We start from the raw sequence: 13013 nt of genomic DNA, 5'->3' as shown, positions 1-13013 counted from the left end.
CTATGAAGGGGACTTAGAAACAGGGGTGTGAATGTAGAGGGTAGCATAGGTTACAGTTACACTAGAAAATTGATAGGTTGTAGTCCAAAAATGTATAACATAGTCCGTCTGAGTCTTAGCAGTAATATCACCTATCTATTTTGAACTCATGAATATTCATAAATGAGTGGTGGTCTTTAATACAAACCTTTTAGGGCAGAAGACCTAAAAAACACCTATTAGAGATCAGGGTATGATAGAGGAAGATAAGCTGAGCTCATGTAGGTTGATATGATTTGGTGCAGGATTTCTGAGTAAAAAGCAGGGTAACTCCTGACTGGACTCCTAGGAGAGACCATGAGAGCCCTGATTACACAAGATTATTGACAACTCTCCTTGTATCGGTTCATCTACAAAGAAGGTTGGCAGTCAGGACTCTCATTGTCTCTCCTAGGAGTCCTGTATATATCCTACATGTAACAATTCTTACCCTGACACTTAGTATGCTTTTAATTACGAACTGTACAAAAATTTAACCAATTTAAGACCGGAACATTTGCCCCCCTTCATGACTAGATGCATTTTCTGTGTTTTTTTTTATTTTTATTTTTTATTACTGTACATGCATCTTTTAAAGCCATAACTTTTTTCGGTTAGGTTATGTAAATTATTTTTTGGCATTTTTTTCGTGATATATGGGGATTTATTGTTCTGCCATTTCTACTGGGTTTTTTTTGCGTTTTTATACCCAGGTAAATGTAAAAAAGTTAAAAAGTCTGTTATTCACTTTTTTTAAAATAAAAAGTGCAACTAAATACTTAATTTTAACTTATGTCTCCTTTCCATAATGGTGGTTTGATACATATTTTATAATCACTGGGGGCAGGGTCAGAGGCTGCAGTGTGGTGTGTGGTGGTGTTCTTTTTTTTAATGAATATTTTTATTTTGTCTTTTACACTTTGTGCCTTCATAAGGTCATATAAGACTTTTGTAGGACATTTAACATTATGTTTTTTATTGCTGATTTGTCCTGTAACTGTGGCTGACATATTAACTCCAAGGTACAGTGGGAAAACAGCCCTGCATGTTTTATCAAGGCTAGTGTACCTAACCACAGAGATGATCTAGGTCTGCTAAGACCCAGTAACTCAGTCATGCTTCTACCCGCTAGAACCGTTGCAGGAAGTGGCATTGCCACTTCCTGATCCATATTCATAGTGATTATTGAGTGCAGTGTATACAGCAGTAGAGAAGGCAGAGATGGTAAAAAAAAAAACTGTACCTACCTTCTCTATCAGGATCCCATGTGTCACTAATAGCTGGTTCCCTGCTCACGCAGTTGCACAATCTCCATGTAGCTGCTAACTCTACAAATGCAAGAATGTAAATTAACTTTCCTGGTTGATTTAAAAGGGACCAAGAAGCCACATCTACCACACCTTAGTAAGAAAGGTGCCATGAAAGTGAGCACAAAGGTCTCTCTTAAGGTACCTTTACACAATCCGATAATCGTTCCATTTCTCGTTCTTTCGCACAATTATCGTGCTGTGTAAAAGCTGTGAACAAGCAAGCGAGTAGCGACAGTCGGTCGAATTCTCGCTGGTCTGATTGTTTGGTCATTGTTGAATCGTTCACTACACCCGGAAATGACTCGTTTGTCGCTCTATCGTATCGATAATTGCTTCGGATACATACCTTGCCAATAGGTAACTGAAATCCAAGGGCTTATTAACCCATATTCGTTTTTTACATTATAAATACAGATTATAGCAGTGGCATTAGAGACAGTAGAAAAATCCCATTATTTTAGTGTATCTCCTCTACAAAGAGGCATGCCAGATCAAGAAAAGAACTGAATAAATTATATATATATGGCAGCGGCAGTGGGACGGAGCTGTTAGCACCAACTTACATGCTCTGTAATTAAATCTGTAAATTTAAAAGACAGCAAATGCTACTGGTTCATTGTTCTGTGGTTTATGTTTTCATATAAATTACTCATTTATTTTTCACACAGAACAAAATGTCTGCGTTTATAAATGGAAATCAACTGTGATTTTACCGTTTTTGTTTTAAAACCAATAATTAAAATGTACAGTCACAGCATCTCTCATGTGCATTAATCATTTATGGTAACTGTGGACCAATAAGTACATTTTATTAAATATGGAACATTTAAAAAAAAAAAAATTACCTTTTAGATCTAATTTAGAACTAATGTGTTTCTGTTACTTTCATATATTTATTTTATCTTGGGAGAAACATAAGCAATGTACTGTATTTTTTATCCTATAAGATGCACCTGCCCATAAGACCCACCTAGGTTTTAGAGGAGGAAAATGAGGGAAAAAATCTATTTTTCATATTAGACCCCCAATGCTAATAAAATCTCAGCTCAGTGCCCCAATTAGAACTCAAATGTTAATCAGATCTCAGATAAGACCCCCAATATTAATAAGACCCCCAATCAGACATCAGATCAAACCCTTAATGTTAATATCCCCAATCAGATCTCAGCTCAGACCCCCAATGTTAATAAGGCCCCCAAGTTAATCAGTCTCAAATCAGACAAAAAATAAATAAATCAACTCACCTCTCCTGTTCTGGACGCCACCATTGCTCCTGAGATCCAGCGCTCTTTGTGCCGCGCTGTTCTGTGACTCTGTAACGTCGCACAGTGTGAGGTCACAGAGCGTGCCGACATCCTCACGTTGTGCACAGGTCACAGTACAGCATGCAGCACCAGCAGGCGAAGACCAGGAAGCAGTGAGTACAGAGCATGCACAGGGAGCACTGCATTCACCACTCCCCAGTCCTCCTGTACTAATGAGTGCTTCCATAATGGAAGTGCTTATTAGTATTCGCCCCATAAGACATACTGACATTTTCCCTCAAACTGCGTCTCATAGGGCCAAAAATACAGACAATTACAAGAAGAGGACTACCCTCTTTATTGACATGGCTCAATAATAATAATTATATGCACTTTAGGACATAATCTAATCTTCTTATCAAACACATACACTAGAACCAGTTTCTTTTTTCACTAAACAAATTTAAGGGACTGTCCGAGCTACAGATATTCATAACCTATCCTCAGTTGTCCAATCATCTGTTTGAAGGGGCCATGGTGCTTGTACAAGCATCCTCTTCAATGTTTACCTGCTCTTTGTTTAGATTGTAGTGGTGGTGCAGTGTAATTACAACTGTTTTTCCCACTCAAGTAAATGGGAGAGGAACCTTTAACCCGTAGGATACCACCACCATTGTGTCCCAGCACTGTACAGGTACGGCACTCTGATCAGGCGGGCGGGCGTAGCAGCAAAGAACTGGCTGTTCCTGACAGCTGAACCCCTGCTCTATATGCCGGCATTGGTGAATACACCGATGCCAGCGCATTAACCCCTTGTACGCTCTGGTCAGTGCTGACCGCGGCATACACGGGGTTTGCAGAGGGTACGGGCTCCTTCCCCGTCCCCATCGGGTCCCCATTCAGTGGTGATGGGGACCCGACGGGGGGCAGGCATTGGGACTTGCCTTCTAAGGAAGTGATCGAAAAATATAAATAAAATGCGTTTTTACTGAGTACAACTTAAATGGGTATTCCCACCTGAGACAATGGGGGCATATCACTAGGATACCACTTCATCCATCTCTATAGGCATAAAAAAAAGCTGAGGGCAATTCATGCAAACTAACTACTGAGCTACTTGCAATCATACATATTTTTAGAGAAATTTATAAAAATTGGTGTGTTGGAGAAATAGACCAGTAGGCCGTGATAGGTTGCTATCTTTTTTCATTTTTTGGCATATTTTACTCCTCAGTCTGATTCCACCTGAAAAGGCCCCCAAAGCTACAAAAAAATGAGCCTTCTGTCAAACCAATTTATCATAAACCTGCTCCTTTCTGCATTCAGTTAGTGTGAAATTGAGATTGTTGGCAAGTAATCCACACAGCATTACAAAGAATGGGGGATTCTGGGCTAGATTTTAGTCATGTCATGTGAATGCCTCATTGTTAGTATATTTGGCTGGAATTTTCCCACTAAAATGTTTCAAATGTTTGTTGTGATCGCAACACCATAGGTGCAAGAAATTCAACCCTGGTGAATTCCCTGCAGTTGTGGCAGCTCGCAGGTCGTAACATGACCTCATTCACCTATATTAGTAGCAATGTAGGCGTGATGTAAGCACAACTACACTGCAATCTTTGGTGGTGTGACATGTGTCAAGCCAAAGTGTCACGGGGTAGAGTCGCGGGTATAAAGATAGAGCGGAGGTGCACCCCCTGAGCTGCCACCCGGTCCCCTGTCCCTGCCTACTTGCACCACCCGCCCTAGGTGACGGGGCACTACTGGGCGACAGTCCCTGACCTGAGTAAGTGCAAGCAGAGATAGAGATAGCAGGGAAGCGGACAGCCAATGAGAGGTAGCACTAGAGCGGACAGAGAGATGAAACAAGCAAGGTACAACCAAAAATGGAAGGGCAAGGCGGGTCAACTAGCCGGGGTCAGTCCAGGAGGTCACGTCAGTACAAGAGAAGAGGCAAAGACAAAATCCAAAAGCAAGCCGAGGTCAAAATCCGAGAGGTAGCGTCAAGGTTCAGGGAGCAGGCAGAAGAGGTGTCAGGAAGCAGATCAAGGGTCAAATCCAAAGGTAAGCTAAATAACAATAATAATACACAGCCTAAGCGACCAAAATCACAGGCAACCTGTAGCCAGCAGGTTGCCTGTATTTATAGTGGGGAGTGAGCGTCATGTGACGTGGCCAGCGTCACATGACCGAGCACCGATTGATCAGCTCGGCGCTCAAGACAGACCTAGGAGCAGGGAGCCTCCCAGCTAGCAAAAGCCGCCCTGGGAACGAGGCTGAACACAGATCCTCGCTCCTGAAGCTAAGCAGCAGGTCTGCGGCTGATGGGAGACGGAGTGCGCCTTCGGCGCCCGTTACACATAGTTACCATGTAACACAGACTCAATGAGGAACATTTACTAAGCATGTTGCACCAGAATTATGGCGTAAAATGCGCCAAAAAGAATGGCGTTTTCATTTGCGCCAAATATATCAACTGTTTTCTCCAGACTTTTCACCATAAAGAATGTATCATGCCAGAAATGAGTTAGAAATGTCTAACTGGGTGGGGCTATCAAATTGGCGCATATTACGCCTCATTTATCATCCTCTTATTGGCAGAAATGGCTCAAATTGTTTCGGACAATTAAGCCAGCTTATGTGGTGGTCTTTTGTGTAAAAAGTCACAATTATGGTAGAAAGATGCGACTTTTTGTCAAAAAGTTGCATTTATGAAAAGAAAACAAACTCGTCGAGTGAACAAGTGATAGGTAAGTAATAAAACAGGATGCATTTATTTTTATCTAATAGAAAGGAGTTAAACAGCAGGGTTTTGTCAGTAAAGTGATATTCAACAAAAACGTCCCAAGTATGAGACAAAAGTCGCAATTTAGCACTGGAAATGTTGAAAATAAGCTTCAAAAGTCGCAAATATGTTTCAAAAGTTGCAAGTGTGGTCAGGCAGGGTTGGCTGAAATGGCGCATTTCTGTTTAAAAAAGTTGCATTTTAGTGCCATTGGCGTTAAAATGTCGGAAATCAAGAGATATAGGCGGATATTTACGTTTATATTTAAAAAAGTCATATTTTAAAAGTGGTATGCGCCTTTTGATATATGAGGTGAAACAAATCACCACTTTTATTTTGTAATGTTAGTAATTTTTTTTTGCACAAATTACGCCATTATTGATAAATGTCCCCCAATATGCTAATGTCTATTATTTGTTACAGCAAAATTGATCCTTATGTCTATCTATCTATCTATCTATCTATCTATCTATCTATCTACTATCCGTCCTTCCATCTATAACTGACACGTAACTGACACTGCACATAGAGGAGTGGTGTGCATCCTGCACATAGAGGAGTGGTGTGCATCCTGTATTACAAGGCTCCACTGCGTAACTAACAGCAACTGAAAATCAAAAATGATTTGCCACAGGTAGCCTAAAATGAGGCAGTTTTGATAAATGGTGGCATTCTTTGTTCCCAAACAAACAGGGACAAAACAAGAAACCAAGGATCTATCCAAGATAATATTACCATTTAACACAAAATACAAGAAAGTATCAAGAATAATTCAAAAACATTGGCACCTATTGAAAGAGGATAAAATACTGGGACCTGAGATCCCTATACAACCTCCAATAATTTATACCAGGGCACCAAGCCTATCTTTAAAAATAGCACTAACAGTGAGAAATGACAGTAAGACACAAAAAAACAACTGGATGACCTTAAATGTTTTTTTTTTAGGTGTGGTCGCTGTCAGAATTGCAAGCAGACCAATTTTCAGAGGTGAATTAATATAATAAAGTCTACTGTTAATGACTATAAATGGGAATAAAGGAGCTGCTGATGTAACTGTAAATCAGTTATATACTAGATAGAATATCCATGCCAAAAACAGTACATAGTGAGGACAAAGAGGACCCTGAAAATGAGAATCACTGAGCATATAAATAATATAAAAAAGGGATGTGATAAACACACATTATCTAACCATTTTAGGAAGCATCATGCCAGTAACCCAATGGGAATGAAGGTTATGGCCATTGAGACAGTAGAAGAAAATTGGAGAGGAGGAGATCATATAGCTCAGATGTCTAAGAAAATATACGAATTTGGATCCTTGATGCCGAGGGGACTCAATGCGAAGTTGGAGATCTTTGGGTTCCTTTGAGTAGGCTGGGGGGAGGGCAGGCACGAGACGTCGGCGCAGCATTATATACTCGAGCGCCGACATCCCCTGCAGCCCTCCCATCATCCCTTCACCCCAAGCAACTCACTACCCATCCATATATTTGTCTGCTTGTTAACACTGCCATTTGTACTGTTATTCATTTAAATTTTTAATTTCTTTTATTGGTATATTTTATTTTATTCTCATTTCTATATTTCAGTTTATATATATTATGATGATAAAAATTCATACTAAAGTTGTGCACATACAATAGGAGCATATGTCCATATGTCCAACAACATTGTTTTTGGATAAAATGGGGGAAACCCATAAAATCGCATGAGAATGCATACTAATGAGGTAGACCGCATCTATAATGATCCGGTCCATGAAGTGAATTACACTTATGAAGTAGACCGTTCCTATAATGATCCAGTCCATGAATTGAATGATACTAGAACTAGACCTATAAATGAACGTCATGTCCCAAAGGTAAACCATTGTTTGCTATACCACTGAGGAAGAAACTTTATTGTTTTGAAACACGTCTGGTGCAATAACGGGCAGTGTAAACATTGATTCATAGCGATAGACAAAGACCACAGTGAACATCGATTCATAGCGATAGACAAAGACCAGAGTTTTTATAAGAAGTTGGCGTCCTGACAATCTAGCTGCGCACGCGTGAGACATACTCTCTGGGGAGAGGTTGAGCTGACAATCAGAGCGGAGGCATATGCCGGCAGAGATCGCGTGAGTAACACACATAGCGTGTAACAGCGGCAGCGGTGACATCAGCTGCGACTGAACAGGAGGACATATAGACCAATGGCAACTGTGAGTAACACGCGGTAGCGTGTAACAAATCAAACTGGACACTTGGAGTAGAGTGTATATATGCACGTACTGTTAATCAATATCTTAACTGGACAGTACTGAACAAACCAACGAGACGTGCAATAAAACACCATACTCTAAATGGACACAATTCAATTATTCAACAAAGAGTACATTAATCACAACACAAGTGATAAGAAAAAATCACTAAAATAGTCTATCACTTGATATGATAGATCACATGCCCAGAAAGAACGAATTATAACAAAACTGAAGTTTTTTAAAAATGTTTTTAACAATTCTTGCGTGAGCTCCGCATTTAAAGGGACAGTTCAACAATTAATGTGCATGATTTGATTTGTATTTACTTTTTGTATGTTAGTAAAGGTTGAAAATTTCTATATATTGGTGTAACTGTTGTCTGTTGAGGCACATTACCGTGAGCCAGTCAATTTGTTATTTTTGTGATTAGAAATTACTGCAGGGTGGGCAGCGGGCCGAGCTCCAGTGAAGCCAGTGAGCATCCCCTATAATATAAATTGGGTTTTATATTTTAAAAGTGGTATGCGCCTTTTGATATATGAGGTGAAACAAATCACCGCTTTTATTTTATAATGTTAGTATTTATTTTTACACAAATTACGCCATTATTGATAAATGTCCCCCAATATGCTAATGTCTATTATTTGTTACAGAAAAAAGTGATCTTTATGTCTATCTATCTATCTACTATCCGTCCTTCCATCTATAACTGACACTGCACATAGAGGAGAGGTTATTAAAGGGAAGGGAAAGAAGCGCCGTAAGCATAAAAGGGAAGGGAAAGAAGCGCCGTAAGCATGTGCATCCTGTATTACAAGGCTCCACTGCGTAACTAACAGCAACTTAAAATCAAAACTGATTTGCCACAGTGTGCAATGGTAGCCTAAAATGAGGCATTTGGGGAAAGTGATAGCAATAGCTGTAGGACGGGATACTTTTATATTAGTGGCGCAACCCCTTTAATAAATGAGTTAGTATATTGCCTTTTCACTTGTTTATTGAACTGTTGCTTTACCATCATGGGAATTTGTTTTACTAAAATGTTTTAATTATTTATATCTTTCTTTTGTGTTTTAGGTTCAAGAATACTTAAGGAGCACCGATCCTTTAAATTACTAACTATGTATTAGCCTGTCATTTTTGTCATTATATTTTCTGTAAATTTGCATAATAGTGCGATTTTTGTAAATATGTCCACACACAATTTTGTAACAAAACACATCAAGAAACGACTTGCTGATATGGAAATGGAAAATGTTAAAAATATCCAATAGTGGAACAGCAGATACATATCATCGGATACATCCACAGCAGATACATATCATCGGCTGAGGACAATATATGATTTGCACTCATGATCACTACAATGACTGGGAGAATCACTAACAGTTGCCTCTTCAGAATGAATGTATGCTTTGGATGTAAACTGTGATTTCAAACTAAAATCAATGTCATGAAAATTGATAGCAGTTGTCACATCTCTGCCTTTAATTGCCAGTTGGGAGTAACCCACAGTAAGTGCCAGCCTGGAGAGATGGAGTTATGGAAATGGCCAAGCGGTCAATATTTTGTTGTTTCTGTAACTCCAATAACAGTGAATGGGAACAATGCAAACAGCATAGCACAGCAATGTAATGAAAAAGGTCACTGTCCGGTACCACGGCCAGGAAAACTCAAAAACTGCTACCATTCTTCCTTTACTACTCCGGTTAGTATAAACTAAGCTACCTCTAGGTTTTTTACCAGTGCCCGTCACGAGATCAGATGTCCTTGGCTGCTAAGGACCCAGGTTACATGTACAAATTAAGTCAGCAGAAAACTGGTTAAATCTCACTGGTAGCAGACCTCCCAGAATGACCAAGTGGTGCAGAAGAGTAGTCAGCATGCATAGTCAGAGCCAGGAAAGTCAGTAGCTACCAAATCTGTAGATGAAGGGTTAATCCAGAGATGAGCTAAGGTTATTTCACCATGAGAGACAATTGAAGGCAAATTAGTAGACAATGGGTTAATCCAAGCAAAATCAGTTCACCAGGATTGTTGAAAGTAGCAACCCCTTTTACATTAAAACTGTATTTGTTGAAAATAAAATTACAAGTAAATATACCAATATATAAATGTAAAATACCAGTACTAAATTTGTCCATTGGTCCTTGCTCTATGAAGCTATTTGAGCATATGCAGACTATGTACCTTCAGAGCTGGAGAAAACCTTTTTGGCCAATTTGGCCACATTATGTGTGCAAATCCTGATGTGGCTGCAGGCTGGATCTAGTCAGACCTAACAGGGAATAAGCCCCTCGATAAGGCAGGATTTGCAGCTCATTTTGAGCAGAATGGTGGCTCGGTGGTTAGCACTGGTGCCTTGCAGCTCTGGTGTCTTGAGTGTGAATCTAATCAGGGACAACATCCGCAAGGAATTTTTTTCTCTGTGTGTCCATGGTTTGCTCCCACACTCCAAAAATATACAAATAGTCAAACTGACTTCCTATGAAATTGACCCTAGTGTGCATTGTGTGTTGGGGTTGAGCACTTATATGGCACCACTGACTTCCCAGGGAGTCGCCCATGAGAAAAGTGCATTACAAATGATTGTCATTTTTTGAAATTGGGGTATGGAAAATTTATTGCAAATATTTTGAAAGTTTGTAAAATCTGTTCCATACATAGCAGTGCAAAAGCATATATTCTCTCTTACATTGACTATGATTCCCATATCCAGAATCCATGTAATACAGAACCTTAATTAAGCCATGTGCATAAGGTCCTAGGTTTGCCTTATGGGCAAACATTTTTTGTGCAAATTACAGTAATTTCAAACAGCATTTTTAACCTCTTGATTGGGTATTTTAAAATGCTGTTCAAGACCGTTAGAGTCCCCCTCACCCCCAAGCCTTCTAAATAGAAGACACATCTTGTTGCGTGACTTTTGGAAACATCCTCTTTATTAAATATAATACAGTTCTAATAAAATTATGTTATATAACAAATTTACTTGGGACATCATGCAATGAGAACACCACAATGATAAGTATCTGACTATGAACTATAATAAATGTTATACCATTCTTTAGACAAACCCTTTATAAAATGTTTCATGATGGTAAAATTTGCTTTGTAAACCTCCATTATTTCATCAGTTTTCTTGCAGATTTAATGTGATGACTGTTCACCATTGTGCGTTACATTTATATTTTATTGCATAGGAATCTGTGGCTTTACAGTAAATTCTTTTTTTTTTTGTAATGTGTTTTTTTTCCATGTGACTTTTACAAGTGAATCACAGTAAAACTATGGGATTCAACTGCACAAGCCATGTGCCATGTGGTTCTTTGGCACACTGCCACTATCAGTTTGGCATCCCCAGGATTTCATCAAATGTATTTTCCAGAGGGAAGAGGGCAGCTTATAAAAATGCCATGAAATATACATGCCGCAATCCCTGGAGGAGCAGAGTGAAAGAGGGGAGTGGTAGTGGCTGCAATAAATATTCACAGTGGCAATCCTCACACCGATGCTCCCTAGGACCAGGGCAGTGATAGGAGGGCGAACCCTTTCTTCCATCAGGGGGCTCCAGCCTGACGGTAGTTGTGGTGGCCTTGGTGTTATGAGTGTTGTACCGTGCAAGGCAGGAGATGTAGGTGCTATGGCCGTAAAATGGTGCTGGAGTCTGTAACTAGACCAGTTATAGAAAATAGACAAGTCTCTCTTTACTAAAGTGCAGGAATGGGGGTTGTAGTAAATTCATTATCAAATCACAGTTCCAAATAATTCACAGTACAAATCCTCCCAGATAACAATCTAATATACAGGGAGTGCAGAATTATTAGGCAAGTTGTATTTTTGAGGATTAATTTTATTATTGAACAACAACCATGTTCTCAATGAACCCAAAAAACTCATTAATATCAAAGCTGAATATTTTTGGAAGTAGTTTTTAGTTTGTTTTTAGTTTTAGCTATTTTAGGGGGATATCTGTGTGTGCAGGTGACTATTACTGTGCATAATTATTAGGCAACTTAACAAAAAACAAATATATACCCATTTCAATTATTTATTTTTACCAGTGAAACCAATATAACATCTCAACATTCACAAATATACATTTCTGACATTCAAAAACAAAACAAAAACAAATCAGTGACCAATATAGCCACCTTTCTTTGCAAGGACACTCAAAAGCCTGCCATCCATGGATTCTGTCAGTGTTTTGATCTGTTCACCATCAACATTGCGTGCAGCAGCAACCACAGCCTCCCAGACACTGTTCAGAGAGGTGTACTGTTTTCCCTCCTTGTAAATCTCACATTTGATGATGGACCACAGGTTCTCAATGGGGTTCAGATCAGGTGAACAAGGAGGCCATGTCATTAGATTTTCTTCTTTTATACCCTTTCTTGCCAGCCACGCTGTGGAGTACTTGGACGCGTGTGATGGAGCATTGTCCTGCATGAAAATCATGTTTTTCTTGAAGGATGCAGACTTCTTCCTGTACCACTGCTTGAAGAAGGTGTCTTCCAGAAACTGGCAGTAGGACTGGGAGTTGAGCTTGACTCCATCCTCAACCCGAAAAGGCCCCACAAGCTCATCTTTGATGATACCATCCCAAACCAGTACTCCACCTCCACCTTGCTGGCGTCTGAGTCGGACTGGAGCTCTCTGCCCTTTACCAATCCAGCCACGGGCCCATCCATCTGGCCCATCAAGACTCACTCTCATTTCATCAGTCCATAAAACCTTAGAAAAATCAGTCTTGAGATATTTCTTGGCCCAGTCTTGACGTTTCAGCTTGTGTGTCTTGTTCAGTGGTGGTCGTCTTTCAGCCTTTCTTACCTTGGCCATGTCTCTGAGTATTGCACACCTTGTGCTTTTGGGCACTCCAGTGATGTTGCAACTCTGAAATATGGCCAAACTGGTGGCAAGTGGCATCTTGGCAGCTGCACGCTTGACTTTTCTCAGTTCATGGGCAGTTATTTTGCGCCTTGGTTTTTCCACATGCTTCTTGCGACTCTGTTGACTATTTTGAATGAAACGCTTGATTGTTCGATGATCACGCTTCAGAAGCTTTGCAATTTTAAGAGTGCTGCATCCCTCTGCAAGATATCTCACTATTTTTGACTTTTCTGAGCCTGTCAAGTCCTTCTTTTGACCCATTTTGCCAAAGGAAAGGAAGTTGCCTAATAATTATGCACACCTAATATAGGGTGTTGATGTCATTAGACCACACCCCTTCTCATTACAGAGATGCACATCACCTAATATGCTTAATTGGTAGTAGGCTTTCGAGCCTATACAGCTTGGAGTAAGACAACATGCATAAAGAGGATGATGTGGTCAAAATACTCATTTGCCTAATAATTCTGCACTCCCTGTATAAAGCTGTGTGTATGTACCGGTATATCCGC

General features: G+C 39.8%; 1 protein-coding gene across 1 annotated transcript in view; it reads left to right on the top strand.

Moving 5' to 3' along the window:
* Positions 1–8938, top strand: part of LOC120991022 — an 89557-nt gene extending 80619 nt beyond the window's left edge. Inside the window, exon 11 of the mRNA XM_040419911.1 lies at positions 8689–8938. Coding sequence (XP_040275845.1) covers positions 8689–8730 — 42 coding nt within the window. The 3' untranslated portion in view covers positions 8731–8938. The remainder of the gene's footprint in view (positions 1–8688) is intronic.
* The last annotated feature ends 4075 nt before the right edge of the window (positions 8939–13013 follow it).

The sequence above is a fragment of the Bufo bufo genome, chromosome 2, assembly GCF_905171765.1.
Source record: "Bufo bufo chromosome 2, aBufBuf1.1, whole genome shotgun sequence".
In the NCBI taxonomy this organism is placed as follows: domain Eukaryota; kingdom Metazoa; phylum Chordata; class Amphibia; order Anura; family Bufonidae; genus Bufo; species Bufo bufo.
This window is presented reverse-complemented; position numbering and strand designations above follow the sequence as displayed.